We start from the raw sequence: 22,395 nt of genomic DNA on the forward strand, positions 1-22,395 counted from the left end.
GACTGTTGTGCCGGCAGCCGAGCCTGCTGGCATTTATGGCCTATGATCCGGGTCTCCCCACCCCCAGCTCCCAGGGGCTCTCCTTGGCTCTCCTGGAGCCCTGGCTGAGTGCTGAGGGCCGAGACCAGGACGAACAAAGAGGCAGCAGCAGCAGGAGGGGGAGTGGCAGAGTAAACACGGGTCAGATGCTTTAGCCTTTGTTCAGAGACCCAGTTTGTTAGAGCAAAGGTTTCCATTTGGAAAACATAAGAGACACTGTGCTTGGTGCCCAAGAGCTGCTTCTGGTTGGCACGACCCCGGCCGCGTCGGATCCACGAGCCCGTTTTTGGGAGAGAACTTGCTTGCATTTGTGAGCTGCTGCCCTGGGAGGGGCGGGGAACAGATTACACAAAACCTCCTTTTACAGGGACAGAAGCCCAGTGCTCTCACCTCCCTACTGACGGGGTGTCCTCGGGTGTCACCTGCAGGGGTCGTCCGCGAAGCAGTGCGCCTGGGGTTCCTGGCAGGGGCATCGCTTTCCCTAAGAAGCTGCCGCTCAGTGTCGGGCAACAAAGCAGAAATCCAGCCTTTGAAGGGCAGGGCGGCTAGGAATCTTGTGACCTAAGTGCTGTCAGCTTACACAACCGGTGCAAACTGATTTTGGTGCACTTAAATCACACTTAAAATACGTCTGAAAATCACCTGGCGGCGTGGGTGCAGGGGAACAGTCTTTTCTCTGGGTTATTGTCTCCATCGTCATATTAAATACTAGCAAAGGGGTGTACATGTGAGAGAGAGAGACACAGACAGAAGAGATAGGCAGCAGGATGGTCGTGTGGCCCTGGAATGCATCTTTCAGAATCTCATCAGGAGGTGACTACACTGTAGCCTTCAAGAGGAGAGCTTTGAGTTCTCATCTTGACTTAGCTAATAGCCCCCTTGTCTTGAGGAAGGTCCCCTGCCTTGGATTTTTTTTTTTCCAGATAAGCACCTCCTGTGTCCTTCTGTCACAGACCTGTTGGCAGAAATGCCTCCCAATAGGGACCCCCCACTGACTTCATTCAGGTGGGGGTGGGAGGTGCAGTCAGCCCTGCACACCCAACCGCCCTCCAGCCCCTCCAGCTCTCGTTCCCTTTCCCGGTGTTCAGGGAGCATCTGGCAGCGGCAGCTGGGCCACTTGGCCCCTGGTACAGCTTCACCCGCGATGCTCTAAATCACAGCAACATCCCGGGCAAGGGGAAGAGCCCTCTGTTAACACGTTACATAGCTGGTCGATTCTCGGAGCCTAACTGCACCAGCTTTGCAGAAGGGGTGGGTGAAGGATGAAGTAGCAGCAGCAGGTACTACTCACCGAGACCCTAGCATATTCTGGGTGCTTATATTCACTACCAGTGTCTCGACAAGTGTACAATTCGGTATTTCCATAAATAGCTGTTGAATGAAATATCTCATTTAATACTCAAAACAGTCCACGGGGGTATAGCTACTATTATCCTCATTTTAAAGATCTGGAAAGTGAGGTCCAGAGAGGTTAAAGAACTTGCCCCAGATCACACAGCAAGCAAGAGTCAGTCTGTGGATTCTTAACCAGGTCGTCCAGTTTAATAATCTACGCCATTTCTAATATCGCACAAATAGAAGTATCCTCCCTCTGCAGTGTGCACAGCTGAGGAGAGTGTCATCAGGCAAGAATAAAGGCAGTTTTTCACAACATACAGTTTTGTGGCCTTTTATAAAATACCTAAGGAAAGGCCATTTCCTCTTACCTGTTTGGAACTGGGTTTCCTCCTTTCCCTGAGCAGTGAGTGCCATAAACACCCTTTGGTCTGCTTATGGGTCATTTGGTATAGTTTGCCTTTGGCTCAGATCAAAATAGAAAATGAGCCAGAACATGGTGTTTCCCAGTTGGGCATGTTCCCAGCTTATTAATCATGTTCCAGCTGGGGACAGAATGCACATAGGCCGTCTCTGGGCTCTGGATTTCTGGGAAGCTGATTTAGGACCTTTGCTTCTGTCCTTGGAGGCTTCCCGGCTTCCCGACTATCTGTGACTCAATAGGGCCGTGAAAATGAATGGGAAATAGGAGGACGCGGAGTTCTTGCTGTTCCTTTGGCTGTCTCTGCTCAGGGAGGACTGCCAGAACACTTGGTGTGACCAAAGGGCTTGAAAGGGTTGCCGTGTGTTTCCCTCCGAGGTTGTTCAGCTGTAACTGACCTTGTCACTAGCTGTCACCCACACCGATGACCTAGAGATGGCCTGGACTCCCCACCTCCGTGTTTATAAGGCGGTTCATGAATTGTGTGTCACTTCCGTTGACTTATCTGAGAGTTGCCAGGGTCAGACACGGCCCCTGTGCTTCCCGATGACTGGCGAGGCTTTGTGGCACTGAGTTTTGGTTACGGTTTTCCCTGATCGTGCCTGGGAACCTGCCAAACTATAGATACTCCCGCCTCAGCAGGGCCCTGTTTTAAGGCACTGGGCTTGAAGTGCCAGGAGTGGCTCCAGGCATGAGAATGGGGTGGGCTTTCTACCAAATAGTTTAGTGAAAAGTCAGCCAGTCCGGGATCACACTGATGGAGGGCTAGGGGGAGAAGCAGTGCTTTTAATCCTCAGTCTAGCTGGGAAGAGGAGAGTCACACACATGGCATAGACAGTATAATGACTGTGTTTACTCCATGCTACCAAAGGAAAGGTAGCTGAAAACGAGCACTGGCCTCTGGGGGAAAATTTTACCTACGGGCCAGTCTTTCCTCAGAAGGGCAACCAGAATGACTGTAAAACTAACAGTCTAAGTAGCGGCTCCTGAGGGTGGCCTGCGGGTGTTTCCCAGGGAAGCTGGGTTGGCCTCTGCCAGGACCAACTGGGACCTTGGGGCCAGGGCCTGACGCGACACCTGTGGGTGGCTGGAGTGGGTGCCCCTTACCCTGAACCCAGAATCGTGCAGTCTAGAAACCCAACTGGTCTGGGTGAAAATCACAGACCATAATGTCTTCTCGTTTTGAAATACTTGCGTTTTCCATAATTGCTTCATCACTGGTTAGAACCCAGCTGTGCCCATCTCCACTAGGCCCCAGAACAATCCGGGGCCTCTCAGGACAGGATCAGCCCCATCTGTCACTATCAACTTAGCCGACTTGTAGTGACAGAGGCTTGTCCACCAGTAGGTGAAGATCAAGGGTGTGCATTCATTTGGCAGATGTGCACAGAGTTCCTTCAGGGTGAAGGCTCGCCTCTGAGCCCTGAGGACGCAGCAGTGGACAAAGCAAGGGGGAGCCCCTTCCCTCATGGAGCCGGCGTCCTCCCGGGGAGTTCGGGGGCCTGAGCAGCCTGCTGATAGCATAGAGTCAGCTGCTGACCCTGCACGGTGGGCTGGTCCTGGTAGCAGTTCTGGGATTGCTATTTAGGACAGGCTCAGAGCAGCCATCTGCTTAGAAGAGAGTCTGCGGGGCTTGTCTTCAAGCTGCATTTGCGTGTGGTTTCCTGTGTGGTGCAGTGAATTGAAGACCTGATGGAGATTCCTGGGGGCAGGGACGGCGATGGGTTCTGGAGCACCACTGGGCTTGGGGCCCAAAGCAGGGGGCGTCATGAAAGAGCAGCAGCCCGGCTTACTTCCCATGCTCACGGTTGCAACTGGTACAGTGTTCTTCATCCCGCAGGGAGGACTGGTCTCATTCCCTGCCCCCACCCCCAATCCGTGCCGTCAAGACTGACTCGTGCAGGGTTCCTCTTCCAGCCTTCCACTGTCAGAGAGTACCTTGGCTCCGTCTCACCAGCAGACCGTCCCGCTCCACTGGCGGGCTCTGGCAGGCCCCGTCTTCCCTTTGGGACCACCCAGGGAGTTCCTGTTTCCTTTCAGTGCAGGCGTCCAGCTTTTAGTATATTTGCACAGCAAAGGAGCCCGCTGTATTTGGAGCTCACTCCTACCCGTTTCTTTAGGATGGTCTGTAATGATGTATTGCTTAGGTCTCACAAAGGGAGTCTTGGAACTCTTCCCAGAGTCTCAATTCCATTCTCATTGTGTATGATATTTTCAACGTTAAAATGATGTAATGTATAATTCCCAACCAAAACAAAAGAGGAGAGCCCTTCCCGCAGAACTCCTTCCCTCCCACCCATACATGTTTTACTGCTCCTGTGCGGTGGCCGTGTGGGAAGTGTCTTCGTCTTCGTCCTTCCTCTCACTCCTCACCCCCAGGGAGCACTGACCCATAGTCCGCTTGTGAAGTGGGAACTAGCCTGTGCCCACGTCAAGCCCAGACCTTCTGCACTAGCGTGTGTCTCACCAATGGTGAAAGGTAGTTCAAGATAAGTGAGACACAACCAACAAAGTAGAGAACTGGACTTAGAGACTGGTTCAAGTTCCTCTTCTGGAAACCTGCAGAATTGAGAGCCTGCTCATAAACTCGGTTTGTCCCTCCCTACTTTGGCTTCAGGGCAGATCGGTAGCAGGAAGTTCCTTCCATGTTGCTCAGAACTTTACCTCCAAGACCTTGACCTTCACCAACAGGTCAATAGTTTAAGGAATTGAATGACTGGTGAATGTTCAACCTTTCCAGTAAAAAAGATTAAAAAAAATAAATTAAAAAAAATTTAAATCACGTATTTGTACAATGTGATATCATTTGCCCACTACTAATATTGAGGGCAGGACAACCCTTTGTCACGGGAGGGGAGGGAGCTGTCCTGTGCGTTGTAGGATTAGCAACGTCCCTGGCCTCTGCTCACCAGGTGCCGGTGGCACTTCCCTAGTTACGACAACCAAAAAAGTCTCCAGACATGACCAGATGCTCCCTGGGGGAAGAATCTCTCCAGTTGAAAACCACTGCCTTACATGAGTGTCTGGTGGTCCAGCCTAGATCTGGGAAGTCAAGTAGGCTAGATCACTAGCCTTTTCACAGAGGCCAAAGAAAATGTGACAGATCTTCTTTGTAAAGACATAAGCATTATCTCTGTTTTTTTCTGAGTTTGTAGACAGACAGAGCTCCTGTCTGGGGGCTCCTAACAGCTGTCCTCTCAGTGGCTGCACTGTGGCATTCGCAGGGACTGGGGCCCTGGTCTGGGAAGCGGAGGCGGAAGTAAGAGGTCTGTTGAACGTGAACAAGAGGTTAGCACGCTCCCAGCAGTTCGGATAGGGCAGAGTTGTCAGAGCCTGGGACATCTAAGGAACAAAAGATTAGCTCAGTGAGCATATAGTTAAAATGGGTTATGTTAGAAAGCAAGCAATACAAATAGTGCAGCTTCTCGTGTTTTGGCATTTAATGATTCTATTTCCACTTTACCAACAAAACACTGAATGAGTGACATTTTATGATAATCATCGTCACCACTCTGGTCTTAAAGGGGTGCCTCTCTGTGAGTCAGATTCCTATCCTGTGTGTGGTACAAATGATTGGAATTTACAAACAGAGATAAAGCTTTAAGAAATATTTCCCAACCAGTGTAGAAAAATGTGCTGGTAGCAATACAAGTTCGCTTTGGGGAAAGCAGACTTGCTGTTTTCTTTCTTTTGTTTCCATGTATGGGAATGCCATTTCAGCTTAAGATACAGATACCTTAGAGGCTATCTGCAAAACTGAGTGGTCTCCACATATTAAAAGTAGATTCTAGCCACCAGAGACATTACCTGTTAATATGTTGAATGGTAATATTGTGTCTATGTTGCATTTTTAATTCCATTCAGTAAATGTTTCCTGAGCCAGGGACATTATGTGCCAGGAACTTGAAGGCATAAGGAAGAACAAAATGTGGGCCTGCCCTTTTGTTGCTTTCAGGCAAGGGTCTTCCTAAACACAGATATGTCTTATCACTGTGTGATAGAAGACAGTCATAGCTTGGTCCCTGGGGAAGTTGGAAAGGCCTTCCATGGGAGGGGCTGTCTGAGCTGTGTTTTAAGGATGAATAGGAGCCCTACAGAGACAGAAGGAGGATGGGCCTCCCAGACAGAGGTAATAGCAGTGCAAAGACACAGAGGCTTAAAATTGTATGATGTGCCCAGGAACCCCCAAATAACTTGATGTAACAGGATTGCAGGAGAGGAAATATGGGGAGGAAAGAAGACATCCTTTGCTGAAGAGTTTAGACTCAATCATGAGGTGAAAGGAACTGGCAGGGAGCAACCTAAGCTTTGCATTTGGGGAGGGCTCCAGGTGGCTGTCTGCAGAGGGAGGAGACTTGGGGTGGGGGGGGGGGGGGCGCAGCCCAGGTAAGGCTGTTGAACCACTGGCCTCCTGAGCCTTCCTGCCCCAAGGCAGCAGTCACAGGAATGGAGTCAAGGAAACACATAGGAGGTGGAATTGATAGGACTTTTTAGAGTAAAAGAGCGAGAGGAATGGCCAGAGTTCTGACCAGTTGGGAGCCTGGGGGAACGGAATAAACGTTTTGGGTTCTTTTGTTGTGTTTTTGTTTTGCAGAAAATCCAGTGGTAAGATGTCGCTCAGAAACACTGTTCAGATGGGGAGTAGATTTTAGTGTCATCAGTATCCACTTGGCATAGTAGAAACTATCATTTAAAATATGTCAGTAGGTGTTTATAGAAGGAGAAGAGAGGAAGGCTGAAGAGGGATTTCTAAGTAAGGGTGGCTAAAGGTAGGGGGAAAAGAGAAGAATCAGGAGGAAGTGGTTTCTTAGGAGGAGCCATCAAGTGCCGAGATGAAGTCCGTTCACCAAGGGATTCAGAGCTACCCACTGGATCTGGGATATGGTTGCTGGTGTGGCCATCTTAGTCACCATTCTCATCCTTGGGGTCTGAAGGGCCCATCGAACTTCACTTCACCAGCTAAAGCTTCTCGACGAAGGTAACACAGTGTCCTCTCCCCTGGGTAAACGTTTTCATCTATTTCTGATTACTTTGCCCCTCATCTTATTAGAGCTATGTCTCTTTTACTTGGGTCTCCCTGCCTTTATAGTAAGGTCTGCATCTTTCTTCCTCAGTGGACAGTGGAGATCCGTATTTTGCCCACGTTGCAAAAAGGATCTGGGGAGAGATTGTAGGGGATCTCATTCCCCAGCCAGAGGGCCGGAGAAGAATGATGTTGTGTCTAAACTGGAAGTCTCAAACTCAAAATAGCACATGGAAGGCACATTCCAGACAGAAATTTCAGCAAGTATGCAGCACCATAGAGCAGAGGAAGGAACAGACTCTCAGCCAGTGGATTTCCAGGCGTCATCTTGAGGCAGATATGGAATATTCTTGGCCAGATTTGATACTTCCCTAATTGGCAAAATGTTTAATCAGAAAGCTATAACCCAGAATCTCCTCCCATGAGGAAGAAATGTCTAGTTGATCCACAGATCAAAGGGAGACATGAAATCTTCTTTAAAAAGTTGCGAAGTTTAGGAACCTCTGTCATGAAAAAGAATCTAAAGTGAAATGGCATAACGGAATTTTTACTCTTTATTCTGTAGCCCTGTACAAACTAAATCCATAAATATCTTCAATAGACTTGTTCTTATTTGATGCTGAAACCAAAATCTTTATAAAAAGAATGTACTATGTGAAATAATGATTTAAAGGAATCCTATCCTGCATACCTTTAAGTGACCAAACCTTTTTTTTTTTTTTTAAGTGAATAATCACCTAAGGTATCTTCTTTGGGAATCTACATTCAGAATTAAAACACCATGTCCAGTTCGTAATAATCTGCTTTCAGAGATGCCTGTTTTTCCAGGCTAATAAAAATGATCTTTATCATAAGTCAGTGACTAGACTGTTAATACCATGTCTCTTATTCTCATTAACGTAAGCAGAAGTCCAGCTAATTGTAGGACTTCATAAAAATGGCATGGGGAATAGTATGCAACTGTTAAAAAAAATCATGGTTTTGATGACTAAGTACATCAGGAAATATTATGTAATGTAAGTGCAAAAGGAAGGGTATGTTTTTTTGTTTTCTCTTTTTCTGTTCTTTAAACATGCTATAAAGTGTTAAGTATAATTAGGACATAAGGGGGAAATCAAATGTAGTTAAAATTACTTTGTAAATATGTGCTCTAAAATCTGCAGTTCTTTGGATGCTAAAAGCCATAAATAGTTTTGTTTCTCCTTGTATTTAGACTTCTCTCTCTGGGTGTCAGGATTACAGGTGATTTTATTTTCTCAATTTTCCATGTATTTACTTTGTAATTACATTTGAACGAAGAACATGTAATTACTTTTATAAACAGAAAAACCAAAGAATCAGGAGGAAGTGGTTTCTTAGGAGGAGCCATCAAGTGCCGAGATGAAGTCCGTTCACCAAGGGATTCAGAGCTACCCACTGGATCTGGGATATATTATAAATAAAGGGAAATGAAATGGCGTCAAGCAGACCTGCCTCTCTTGAACGCTTTCACAAACTGTTTTGACGGTGGGCGAGGCACTTCACTTCTTTGCACTTGACTTCCACAAACTGGCCGGGTAAAACTAGTCTTGGCAATTTGTTCCAACTTTTCTAATCTAGTTTAAATTTTATCAGGAAACAAAAATGGTCTCCTGCTATGTTAGTTCCTCAAGGGTTTATTAAACCTTACCATAGTGCAGGCACCAGGGGTGGTGGTACTAGAGATGCATCATTTGGCATCTGGGCTCTGCCTTAAAAGGTTTCAGGCCCTCCAGAGAAAACACGACCAAGTGCACAAAGCCCGCCCAGCCAGCCCAGTGATACTGGGCAGGATGTGTGTGGACCAGAGACGCCAAAGGAGGCTCCACCAGGAAGGGAGGACTTGTGCTCCAACTTTGCTATATCCCTGATCATATGTTTGCTGCTTATTTATGCTTTAAAAAAACATCCTGGCCCAGATGTTTCACAGGATGTTGACCTGCAGGTTCGATTGCCTCGTTTCCCTCATCTGGTACATATGCCAATAAGCCTTGTCGAGTTTCATTATAAGAGAGGACCATAACGTATCCAGTTTGCCAGGAGAACACTTGGTCTTTGGAAAGAACTGTGTGTCCCTCCAGGTTTAAAATGCAAGCTCCTAAGGGCTTGTTATATTGGAGACATATTTCACCTTCCCAAAGACTAGTTTCTGAGCTCAGATAGGATGTACCATGCCTGTGGGCTTGACAGAAGAGTTGCTGGGTGGTTGAATTAACTTCTCATATCTTCTGGGCTGAGCAAAATGATAAATTAAAAACAAAACAAACAAACCAAAAAAAAGCCATTCGATTCCCTCTCCTTGTTTCTTCCTTGAAGACTTTGTAATCAGTCTTAATGTGGTTAAGTTCAAGTTGTTTCCAGTTCAGGCATGGTGCAATCAGATTTCCTCACGGGGGTGCTTTTCTGCTGTCACCTCTTTGACGTCAGTAACGGTTTCCTGTTGATTTGAACTCCCTATTCACCCTGTAGATGACTTTGTCAGAGAAAAATTATAAAACAGAGGCACTTATGAGAAATACAACACAATGCTGTCTATTACTGGAGATTTCCTTTTCCTTGTCCACAGCCGGTCAATAGCACTCCACAGCTTTTGATACAGGGTTGATGTGTTACTCATTTAGAAGTAATTCCAAAGCAATTCTTAGAACTTGGGTAAGTAAGTATTGATGTGGCTCCCAGCTTAACATTGCCTTAAAGCAATAACTAAATTAGTCATTAACTTTAAATGTTATTTCTATTCTTTGTCTTATTTCCAAAAGGTAACCTGCATCCTCACTGTAAATACATCTTTTTTTTTTTTTTAATTATTATTTATTTATTTATTTGGCTGTGTTGGGTCTTCGTTTCTGCGCGAGGGCTTCCTCTAGTTGCGGCAAGCGGGGGCCACTCCTCATCGTGGTGCGCGGGCCTCTCACCATCGTGGCCTCCCTTGTTGCGGAGCACAGGCTCCAGACGCACAGGCTCAGTAGTTGTGGCTCACGGGCCCAGTTGCTCCGCGGCATGTGGGATCTTCCCAGACCAGGGCTCGAACCCGTGTCCCCAGCGTTAGCAGGCAGACTCTCAACCACCGCGCCACCAGGGAAGCCCCTGTAAATACATCTTTAAATGAGATTTACATGTGTCAATGGCAGTGACCATGGATTCTTGGTTTAAACAGAAAAATCTTTCTCAGTCTGTTTATAAGAACAAATCGACTTTGTAGAAGGGGAGAATAGCTACTATAAACAGTCTCGTTTACCATAGTGTTTGCAGTTCATAGGGGAGCACATTTGCCTTGCAATAATAATTATGATTATTATAAAGCTCTTAAAAGAGAGAATATGAATTATTATCTAATATTAGAAAAATGAGAAAACTTATTTGGTTAATGTGTCTTGGCTTATCAAATCTAGTTTCGTGACCCCTTGTTAAATAGTCACGTCCAAGAAAGAGAAGTTCTCTTTATCAGGTCAGGGCCATGACTGTACAGTATCAGGAAGTGCTCCTGCAACCCAGCAGCTGCCCTGGGGTCCTCCTGACTCCCTGATCCCTCGAGACTCCTGTCCTGAACTGGGGGTCGGGGAGCCGCTGCTGTAGCGGTTGCGGCTGCCGTCTCGCTCCTGTGTACGCGCCAGGCCGAGTGCCCCGTGAGTGGGGCACCATCTCCGCACCCACGGCAGGCGGCTCCCTGTGTGGTTCACTGTAGCCCCCACGCCAGGGGCCAGAGCCCCAGGAGCAGACGGCCCCGGCAGCTGCAGCCTAGTGCAGGTGGCGAGGAGGAGGAGGAGAATACCGGCACTAATAGTTGCTAACATTCATCACGCACGTACCATGTGCCACATAACTGTTTGAAATTCTAAGCTTAAATCATTTCACCCTCGAACACCTGTGAGTTCAATCACCTTATTATCCCCATTTTGCCGATGAGAGTTTTGAGAGCGAAAAAATAAATAGAGCACAGCTGGAGCTGCTTTGGCATCTCGGGCTTCCTGACTCCTGACCCCTACACTGTGCTTCCTCTTAGCTACACCAGGGACTTCAGTGCTGGGCACAAGGTCTCCCAGATGTAGCTTTGGTCCTCTTTGTGCGATGTAGTAATAACAATAGAGTCTATTTGTTGAGATCCTTTTCTGGGTCTGGTGCTGTGCCAGGCACTCGGCTTCTGGTTTAATCCTCACACGATCAGTGTCGTTAGAGGTGTTATTACCCTAGATTTATAAATCAGGAAACCTCCTGCCCCTTAAAAATTGGTGAATGTTTCAGTTACAATTCTCCTGGTAGCAAATACTGGAAAAACACTTAACTAGAGTCACGCAAAAAGGGAGAAGTGAAAATAAAGAATCAGAGGTACGGTGGTGTCTCATGGAACCCGAGGGCACACAATGGCCAGGTCTCTCTGGGGACCTGAAACTGGAAGGGTGTGGGGGACCCAGGTAGTTTCCTTCTTGGCCCATTCACGCTTTCTTATCTTTGCTCCATTCTTCTCCTCCATCTGTCCATCCCGGCGTTCACTGCTCTGGTATACCGAGACATCTCATGTGTTCACACCACAGAGGCGGCAGCCTCAGCTCCCTAATTCACGTTTCCTCAGTTCTTGCACACAGCACAGCCTACATGAACAGCTGTCTATCTCAGTTCCAGTTTTCTGGGAAGGGGACTGGAGTGGGAGGCAGGGAGCAACTTGGTCCAACTTGCTGTGTGCAGAATGTCCAGCACTTACCCACGTGACGGTGCCAGGGCAGGTCTCTGAGGAAGGAAGGGCTCAATGGGCTGAGCAGACACCTCTGAACGTGTCTGGCACACGGGCCCTAAGGGGTCTCATCCCTGGCCCGTGGTCACTGTGCACTCACCCTCCTTAGGTGACGTCACCTTGCCACGGGTACCATAGCACTTCTATCTATACTGGTGTTTTCTCTCTAACTTCTCCTCATGCAATTGCCCATCAGTTTTACCTCCCAAAAAACAGTCCTTAGGAGGGGCTTTAGGGAATGCACGCTGCTTATACTGTCAGCCACTTTCAGGTCGGAAGATATTTTTATCCCCTTTGGCCTGGGGAAGCAACATCCCTGAACTGACAGTAGCCAGGGGCAGACTTGGCCCAGGCTGCAGCGGTCAATGGGACCAGGCACGTGACGACAGGAATTCTATTACTAACTAACCAGGCACCAGCTCCTTGGCCTCCTGTAACTCATGCTGGGCTGGGCTGGGCTGAGTGGGACAAAGGGATTTCTGAGTTGCTTTTATTCCCCCAGGTGTTCCTCACCCCATGTTAATGACTTGCATTTGTGGTTGGTTGAATCAGGAACAAAAGAGAGGAGCAAGGGACAGACAAAGGGCTGGGCCACTTGGCTTTAGAACTGAGGTTAAGCCAGTCTGCGGGACCTTAGATTTGTTACTGTGCAGATCAGGGCAAGATTTCCCCTCGAGGAGCCAGAGGCCTCGGGGAAAGCCGTGCAGGTGTCCAGGCTCAGCATCTAGGAAATTGGATTTTAGAAAAACTGGAATGCTATCTACACCGGCTTAAATACAGAAACAGCCGTCTGCCCTCACTGCCCAAGGTGGGATTTGGAAACTCTTCGCTGCCCCAGAAACGACTCGTGGCAGCCTTAATCCACCGTGCAGTGAGAGCCTCCCTAAATGCCTGGATGCCAGCAGATACTTCCTCTGGTTGCTTCCCAGTTGGGTTTCTTCAGCATGACTTAGTGTTTGTCAAGTCATCAGTGAGACTAGGTCTTAAGCAGCACAGATAGTGGAGTTGTAGGCAGGAGGTGATCTTCTGCCTCGTTGCTTCATCGCTGCTTTGTAAAGGGCATTTGTTCAATGTGAAAGGTTTCCAGCTTGATGGCATTCATGCCATAGGAGTAAAATTCAGCTGGAGTCATTGGTTTTTGTAGCTGATGTTTATTATTTGTGGCAGGTTCCAACACTACTGCAGTCTTTTTCAAGCCTAGCCCTTAAAAAGCATAGCTGCCACCTGCTTTAGCCCAGACACTGGGCCTGTAATTATGGCAGAGGCCGATAGTGAATGACCGTGTGTATTCATCGGACCAAGGCCCTGTTCTCAGCTGTGGGTGACCTGCGGATAGGGTGAAGGGAAGCTTCGTAACTAGCCTTGGCTTTCTGTACTTGATCATGAAAGCAGCCTCAGCACCTGGGGAACATCCCCCTTTGCACTCACGACACCCTGCCTCACACCTGACACTTCAGCTGTTCATTCACCTTGATTCCTGCCCCCTCCATCCCACTCCATCCTGACTCGTGCTTCCTCATCCTTCAAGGCTGGTGAATCGGCTCCTCTTCGAAGCTTTCCCCCAACCCCACCCCAGCCTCCAGGCTGCTCCGGTGTCCCTGCTCTGTTTCTGCATGATGCCCCCTGTGCCCCTGTACTGTGCTTAGCACACTGGGCTGATGTGCTCCGGCTACGAGAGCTTCCTGAGAGCAGGCCTGGGCTCCCGTTCATTTTATGATACTTGGTCCCCACCCAGGGCCTGGCATAGTGTGTGCTCAGTAAACGTGTATTCCTCCTTGTGGAGACCCTTAAAGCAAGCATAAAAGGCCTCTGAGGGGACCTCCCTGGTGGTGCAGTGGTTAGGTCACGGGTTCGAGCCCTGGTCCAGGAAGATCCCACATGCCGTGGAGCAGCTAGGCCCGTGCGCCACAACTACTGAGCCTGCGCTCTAGAGCCCGCGAGCCACAACTACTGAGCCCGCACACTAGAGCCCCTGCTCCACAACAAGAGAAGCCACCACGATGAGGAGCCCCTGCACCGCAACTAGGGAGGGCCTGCGCGCAGCAAGGAGGACCCAACGCAGCCAAAAATAAATAAATAAATAGAGTAGTATTTAAAAAAAAAAAAAAGTCTTTGAAAGACTCAGTAGACTCTATGAAGCCTGTGTACCAGAACTCAGACCCTCTCCTCTCAGTGGAGCCCTGGGACCCAAACCAGAGCCTGCTGAGTCTCATTTTGGATGTGTTTCCAACAAGCCTGATGGCCTGGTTATATCAGGCATCAGAATGGCTATTCAGGGACAGGGTGGTTATTAGGGGCCCTGAATAATGGGCTGCCAGGGATGTGAAGACCCCTCTTTCTGTAGCTGCTTTCCTAATCCCACCTCCCACTGCCTAAGTACCTGCTCTAAGACAGTCTCAGAATTGCACTTTTCCAGTCTCTCATCTTTCAGGTGAAAATTAGGGAAATATGGAGGAAGCCATATGTGACTTTGCTTTGTTTCTAATTATAAGAATAATGCACACTCATCATAGAAACCTTCAGAGGGAATTTCCTGGCGGTCCAGTGGTTAGGACTACACGCTTTCACTGCCGAGGGCCCGGGTTCAGTCTCTGGTCGGGGAACTAAGATCCTACAAGCTGCACCGTGTGGCCAAAAAAAATTTTTTTAATAAAAAAAATTTTTTTAAAAAGAAACCTTCAGAGATACTGAAAAGTATAAAGAAGAGATAAATGACATACCAGATCTCACAACTGAAAGCTGACTTGTCATACATAGGTATTTTTTTGTCTTTTCTGTGCATATCTGCATCTTTGGCTATAACTGAAATAATTCTGCACATTCATGTGTATGATCTTTTTTTTTTTTCTAACTGAAAACATCTTCACCATTATAGCCGCCACCAGCAGCCGCTACTGTTTATTGCACACTTTCTAGAAGCCCCACCTGAGGACATGTTTAATGAAAGTTTATTGCTGAGGATGGCTTCTCACTAACCCCCACTATGAGTGAATCTTTGCTAAAAGCTGGATATTTTTGTCATTTATCTCCACCTCTACAAAAGAAATCGTGGAGAAATTGCTACCAAATTTGAACTGCCTCAGCAGCAAACATTTTAAAATAGACTGAACAGAATTCTATGTAAACAGAAGGTCTCTTCACAGCAAACACATTTTGCTAGCTGATAAACATGCTTTTGTTTTTCTACCTTGTGACATTATTGTAGGTCTTTGGTAAGATGGACTATTACTTTTCATTAAAGTGTCCTTGTATCTCCTGGCTCGTTTTCCCTTCCTGCATGCTTAAAGAGTTGAGTGTAGCCCGAGGGCTGGGAGCTGTACCCTCTGTTCTAGGTGGTGCCAGACAGGAAGTTAGAAATGAGACTCTGGGTGAAAAAAAAAAGCATATTTTCGCAGTTCTAAAGCTTATGACCTCTTGCTGTGCATGCCAGGTGTGCGCGCCTCCCAGGAACCCGTGCATTAACTGAGAATCTGCCGCCAGGGCAGGTGGTGGGGCTGAGACAGAGGAGCATGACTGAGGAGGGAAGGCAGTATGTCCTTGCCCAGGTCTGGAATTTAGCCCAGGGTCTGGCTTTTCAGACTTGAGATTATGAGAATTATTTTAGGGGGGAACTAGGAATGGACGCAGTTTCCCTTGGAATGCCCTCATCTTGATGCCTACTGTCTCAGGCGTTCTTGCTAACCCCCGCTGATTTCCAGCAGCCTAGGGAGTAGCCCCTTACCTACTGACCCAGTTCTAGTAACCAGGTATTTCGAGCTATTGGAATTCATGTGACTGCCAGTCACAGCCATGCAAAGGTGAACAGGCCAGAGGACAAAAATGTATCAGATGGACCTTCTTGCTGAGGGATGGTTTGAGGCGGCTTTACCACCTGGGGATTCATCCAGGCCCCTGAGGCCCCTCCAAATGAACACAGCGTCGGCATAACAATTTCTCACTCGGATGCAGCTCTTAGACCCATCTCTATCACATGCTTACCCTCTGCCCCGCCCACTGCTAACCTGCTCCTTCCACCCGAGCCCTCCCCATACAGAAAATAGGGAACCCCATTGCTCATCCAAGCTCGTCCCACCCAACTCGGCCTCTCCCCCTGGTCAGTCACACTCAAATGAAGGCCATTAGCTTAGTCAGACGGCTTGATATATTTAGTATTCTGTTGGCTTATATTGGTCAACCTGAAGAGTTGTTTTATTGATGTTTGGTTTTTGGTTTTGTGTGCGTGAGTCTTGCCATTCCATCTTCACTCTTAAATTCTTGCTTCTCATTAGCAGAAAGAGATGTTTCATAGACCCAGAGGATTTTTTTTTCCTTCTAATTAAGGTTTGTCTTAAAATTGGGAATAGGAGGTCATAAGTTGTAGTGTCTTCTGATTGGGAAGGGCCTGATTAAACCATGATTAAACCAGTGATGGGTCAGGAGATGAACAACAGCATACACAATCTCTGCCCACCATTCCGCTGTGAATGCATGGCAATGCCAAGCAGAGCTGGCAGCACCTGAAACCACAAATGAGGATGGCTTCTGTGTGCGTATACACATCCTTTGTGAATTGGTAAAATACCAGTTTCCTTATGAAATGACCTCCCACCCTCCCACCCCCCAGAAGGATGACCACTGGCCCTGATTGCACTCATTCGGAGGGTCTCAGCTCCCACATCACTTGCTCAGAGAGACCTCCCCTGACCCCCCAAGCAGATGACACAATATCATTGCTTCCTCCACTTTTCCTTCACAGCATTTACCAGAATTTTTAAATTTGCCTGTTTATGTGACTTTGTGGCTTTTTTAAAGTAATGTGTATCTCCCACACTAGACTCTCTATGGATAGAGACTGTCTGTTTTGTGCCTGTTTTACTCTCTGTTGGGTCCCCATCACCTAATTCAGCACTGGCTAACTTGGGACTCCATAAATGCTAATGAGAGGGAATGAGGAAGTCCATTGATCTCAGAGGTTCCTGAAGCAAAGCATTTTATGCTGTCCATCTTGGAGAATCACTTTTTAATGGAGACTTGTCCACTTCTTCCATTAAGCAGTGTTACTTTCCATAGCACTTTATTCATAACACTTGCACAGTACTTAGTCCATTGACTGCAACAGTGACTTTTATGAGCCCATTTCACCTGCTGGGTTAGAGTTCCTTCCAGATGGAGACGGCATCTCACTTGACTTTAAGTTCCCTTTTCTGATTCAGGAACCTTCTGAGGGGCCAAATGGAATTTCTAACATTGAGGCAACTCTGAGGCTGTCATTAGACTGTTGTCTGGCTGATTTGTCAAAAATGTTTTCCTTTCTCTGTGATTATTCTCCGCCCAGGTGTGAGGACCTATCAGATGTCCCTTACTTGCTGTGATTAACCCTACATGTTCCAGACAAAAAGGCATGCACTTTTTGATTTATGCTTCTCTCTTCCAGTTTGTAAAACTCAATGATTCTGGTAGAGATAACATCATCATCCTCACCTTACTAATGTTGAACATCCGAAAAAAGTTAAATTCAAGGTTACATAGTGTTTAAAGTGCAGAACTAAAACTAGAACCAAAGCCTTCTCTACTTTTTATTTAATGCAGAAATTCAAGGTTGTGTGGAATTACTTAAAGGAGATCCAGGTGTTACTAACACCACCTAGCCCCCATCCCCATCATCCCCACCATCCCAAGGATTTAATCCACCAGACCCTCCTGCTTTGCCCTGACCCGCTGTCAGGATGTTCCATTGAGTACCTCCATTTAACAACCTCTTCTCCCCACGCCGGAGCCCAAGGTCATGTGATGCTGACTGAATTCTAGGCTAATGGCTACACCACATTGGATCTTCTTTTGTCTCTTTTGTGTTTGTACCCAGGATCGTCTGTTTTTTGTGATGGAGTTTGTGAACGGGGGCGACTTGATGTTTCATATTCAGAAGTCACGTCGTTTTGATGAGGCACGAGCTCGTTTCTATGCTGCAGAAATCATTTCGGCGCTTATGTTCCTACACGACAAAGGCATCATCTATAGGTGAGTTTTGGTTGCTGGTAGCCCCTCTCATAATTCATCCCTGGTTCATTCCCCTGTTCAACCCATTCTTCCATGTCTCATGATGAACAATTGAAATGTTTTTGGAATTAAATTCACAAATCTTTGTGTGTCCATTAGAATAAATGAGTAACACAGCGATTAACAATGCCTGCAAACTAAAACTTGCCCCCGTGTGGTATTCGTAAAATAGGCTTGAGAGTCTCAGAAGAGACTGTTCATGAACTTGTTCAGCTGGAGTTTTCTAAGGCCAAACCCCGCCAAGGGCTGAAAATGTTGCTGCTCTCTTTTTTCTGTTTTAAACTTGAGAGTGATTCGTTCCATTTTCAGAATCCATGCCTAAACTGCAGAGCGTGGATGCCTCTTGCCCTAAATTGCTGTGATTAGGAATCACAATCCGATGAGCTTGCGGCTCACCAGTCCAGGAGCCAAAAGGTGACCCGTTGATGAGCAGTGTCCTCCAGCTCGATGACACCTATCACTTGAAGCCCCCTCCCAAATATTGTTTGATTCCATTTCATGACACACAATCTTTTGATCGTAATATATCATACTTTAAATGGGCTTGAAATCTGGTTGATGTTGTTAGATCTCAGAGCTCAGGGGAGATCAAATTAAACTTGAGTCAGACACAAAGCTGGGGAAGGTGGGAAATGTAATAGTGAGTGTTAGATAATTTTTATTCTTACATTTCCCTTTTTTTCCCCTGTTGACAACGTCATCCTGCTCTTTACATCACATTATGACTTAGTTGCCACATATACTCCTTTTTTCTTCCCCTCTTGAGAAGCAATTGTTTCCTTCCCTTGAGAAAAATTCTGTCTCATATTAGGCACATGAATGTTGAAGTAAAGAATTTCCTGAATGTTTATTAGCTTGCTAAAGGCTGTTCCTTTCGTGAGCTCATGACCGCATGAACATCATTATTAAAGTGTGAGAGAGCTTTAAAAACTGAATATTCTTAAGTACCCTGGGAGAAAAAAGTAGGAAAAGAGAAGTGAGACCAGTAAAGAATGCAGTAGGACTGGTCGATGGTGCCAGAAAGAAGTGGAAAAACAAGAAGGTAGAGCAGGCAACTGTGCAGAAATGTTTTCTAGTGAATTCGCAGTGCAGAGCACGAAACCTCAAGCAGACACAGCTCTTCTGTCACAGCCCCCGCTGTGAAGTAGAAGAGGGGGTACAGCACGGGGAGCCAGGCTGGATAACCAGCAGTGGGGTAGTCCCTTGAAGGTCATAAGGAATCTCCGCTCATTCCTAAGTCGTGAGGCGGCCCCAGGTCACTTTGGATGGCCTGTGCTTTGAGCTTTCTCAACCAGGACGTGATGTTCTCCTGGCGGCTCCAGCAGGGCATTTCTCCTGTCTCAGCCCTCCACCCAGCACATGATTGGTGGTGGTTGCTGACATGATCTCTGGTGGTGGAGGGAGTTCTAGGTCCTTCCTGGTGGTGGTATCAAACTCTGGGCTGTGTGTTCCACGTTTGTTCTCCTCTCCTTGCTGTAGCTACCCATCTCTGCTCTGTTTAGCCCAGGGAGAGCCTTCCCCACATTTAATTTTTAAGAATAATCAGTTCCCTACTTGACAGGGACTTGTGTTGTAAATTTAAAAAGATTAACAATGGCAACAAGAGCTAAACGGAGTACTTGTTACAGGCCCAGTACTTGACCTGAATTTCTCCCTTAATCCTCCCAACAGTGGTATTATATAACAATAATATTACTTGTGTTACTTAGATGAATTACTAATCTTCAAATGAGTTAATAACCAGACTGTTAACTGGTAGTGAAGCCAGAATTCAAATTATGTTTTTAACCACTGGGCTATACTGTCTCCTCAGGAGAGACTTGAAGGCTTAGAGTACAACCTTAAAGTAAATTGTCACGTAAACCCATTGAAGAGTGGGTTTCTTACTCCCCTTTTGGTGATAGGGCGACTTTGATTTGTGAAAATGAGGCAGAGTGGGTGTCTTAGTCCATTCAGGCTGCTGTAACAAAATAGCACAGATTAGGTGGCTTATAAACCACAGAAATTTATTTCTCATAGTTCTGGAGACTACAAGTCCAAGATCAAAGAACCAGCATGGTCATGTTTGGTGACGGCCCTCTTCCTGGCTCCTAGCTGGTACCTTCTCACTGTGACCTCACGTGGTGGAAGGGGCCAGGGATCTCTTTGGAACCCCTTTTATAAGGCACTAACCCTATTCATCAGGGCCCCACCCTCATGACCTAAGCACCTCTCAAAGGCCCTACCTACTAATACCATCACCCTTTGAGGGCTAGGATTTCAACATAATGTGGGGGAGGGAGGACACAAACTAGCAGTGGGGAAAAGCAGTAAGGCCTAAATCGTTTTCTTGAATACTCAGGCTTTTCATAAGCGCTGTATTACCTTGATGCGAGGCACATACTAGATGACCTGTGTGGGATGTGACTGCCTCTCCATCTCCCTGTTTCATTTGTTTTGAAATATGGAGGATGGACATTGTAGCCTGATGTGGTTTCTGGTGAAGCAGTATCAGCCCACATCTTGAGAAATTTTATTTCAGTTCTTGGTATCGCGGTTCAAATCTGAGAATTTAATTCACTCTTTGACTTGAATTCCATGTGCAGGCTCTAACTGATATGGTTGACTTTGAAGGGAACACATTTAATTAGGATAGATTCCAATGCTATTTTTATCCTGTGGATTTATTTCACGGGATAATTTAATTCCATTCAGGGTACTGGCCTGAGAGCAGAGTCTTAAGGATAAGCCTTTGAAAACCAAGTCCTTGTAATTCACAGAGAGCTAAGGGCACATTTGGGTCACAGAGGGTGTGAATTTGATCCAGAGAGCACAGTGAGAAATGTGGGAGCATAGGACAGCCTTGTTTATCATACATGTCCTGGGATGGCCTTTATCAGAGCTAAAAAGATGAATGATGCCTGAATGATGCCTCTGATCTCTCCAAATAGAACTGTTGTTGTTTGGCTGTTTTATGTTTTTGTTTTTTTCTGGGGGAGGTGTTTCTTTTGCAGCAAGTTACAAAGATGGTACCATTTGCAAGTCATCATCAAATGGGACTTTAGAAGGTAGTGCCTTATGCCCTTCTTCTGTCTCTCAGCAGACTGTGCCTTGTGTGAGAGGAGACAGGCCAGTTACATTCAAGCGCTTTTCCACTTGTGTTCTGACCCTGATTCTCAGATGTGTTCACTTGCGTTCCATGGAGGAACAGAAGCCCAGCTCTTGGGAGCTACAGCAAGAAAAGAGTCTGCCCCTTTGCCTTTGGTTAGAAGGTCTGGAGCCTTGCTGTGGCCCACAGACCAAGAAAAGAGAGGGCTGCGAAGTAAGCAGTCAATCAGTCGCTTTGCTAAGGGAAAAAAAGACTATTCATTCCTTTGTCTGGGGCTTATTGGCTGACTGGAATCCCAGACAGTGCTCATGAATAATTTACATGGGCACTGACTTTTTTCCAGAGTCAAGCCCTACGGAAATGGGGAAAACAAAGAGGCACGCATCCCATTTACCTGCCTGCCAGCATTATGGGCACCGTTTTCTATCGTGTTTCAAAAACTGTGTTAGAGGAGAACTCAGACATCATTTGACGTGTCAACCCCTAACTCCCAAAGCCGGCCAGCACACGTTGGATTTGCTGTTTCTGACAAAGCATGGAATGTATCTAAAATAGGCTGAGTGAGGAAGAATTTATAGAAGAGCCCAGTTTAAGTTTTGATTCCTCCTTCCCAGGTTATACTTGAACACAGCACATTTCAACGTACACTTTTCAACTCATGCGTCTGACTGCTTTGTGCCCTGTGCAGTTCTCATTATGCGGGCTGCATGGATATCAATGGTAATTTGCCATCCCATCGTCCAGATGTGGAACTGGCCACAGAGGCTGACTGCCAGACCTGACATATTGTTTTGTACTCATATACTTACACAGTACATTAACTTTTAAAGGAAATCACTTTTGATTTCTTCTCAAATTAGAGAACAATCACTACCTAATTTGACTTTTTTTTCATAAATTCAGAATTTGGAAATATTAGCGATCTCCCTGCCAGATGAGATCTATCAAGCTAGTCTCTGAGCACAGCTGTGAGACATTGCATCTGCATGAATACACCAACCTCTATATCATCTGACTCTTGTTTCTCAAAGATACCATAAGGGACCGTCAGGTTCCTTGCTGACTCCACATACCTGTGTGATCTGAAGTTAGCTGAGTATGATTTTGCTCAGAGAGGCCATGCTGAGAGAGGCCACCTCTGTGAACATTGCTTTCATGTTTAAGAATTCACAAGTCAGGACTTCCCTGGTGGTCCAGTGGCTAAGACTTTGCTTTCCAACGCAGGAGGTGAGGGTTTGACCCCTGGTCAGGGAGCAAAGATCCCAAATGCCTCACAGCCAGAAAACCAAAACATAAAACAGAAGCAATATTGTAACAAATTCAATAAAGACTTAAAAAATGGTCCACATCAAAAAAAATCTTTAAAAAAAAAAAAAAAAGAATTCACAAGTCATCTGTTCCCAAATCAACTTGTGTGTTGGGTCCGTGGTGAATATCATGTGCTTGAGTCATTGTTCTCTGATATCTAGCTCTTCCCCCTCTTGAAAATTGTGGCAACACCTGTCTGATTCCCATTTCCTGGGACGTTTCTTACTCCTAAGTATTTATCAGCAGACTTTCAGAGTCCCCAGATGTCTTTCATTTGAGCCTGGAATTCTGGACTCCTATCTACAGTGGAATTCGATTCTATATTTGTATTTATTCTACTCACTCTAGCGAGAAAGGTGGTCTATTTAGATAAAGTTGAAAGTCAAATTTAGGAGCTC

The 22,395-nt window shown here is 46.4% G+C and overlaps 1 protein-coding gene across 1 annotated transcript in view; it reads left to right on the forward strand.

Moving 5' to 3' along the window:
- PRKCH (protein kinase C eta) overlaps positions 1 to 22,395 on the forward strand; it is a 221,531-nt gene that overhangs the window by 140,230 nt on the left and 58,906 nt on the right. Inside the window, exon 10 of the mRNA XM_036842746.1 lies at positions 17,408 to 17,562. Coding sequence (XP_036698641.1) covers positions 17,408 to 17,562 — 155 coding nt within the window. The remainder of the gene's footprint in view (positions 1 to 17,407; positions 17,563 to 22,395) is intronic.

This window comes from Balaenoptera musculus, chromosome 2 (genome assembly GCF_009873245.2).
Source record: "Balaenoptera musculus isolate JJ_BM4_2016_0621 chromosome 2, mBalMus1.pri.v3, whole genome shotgun sequence".
Classification (NCBI taxonomy): Eukaryota; Metazoa; Chordata; class Mammalia; order Artiodactyla; family Balaenopteridae; genus Balaenoptera; species Balaenoptera musculus.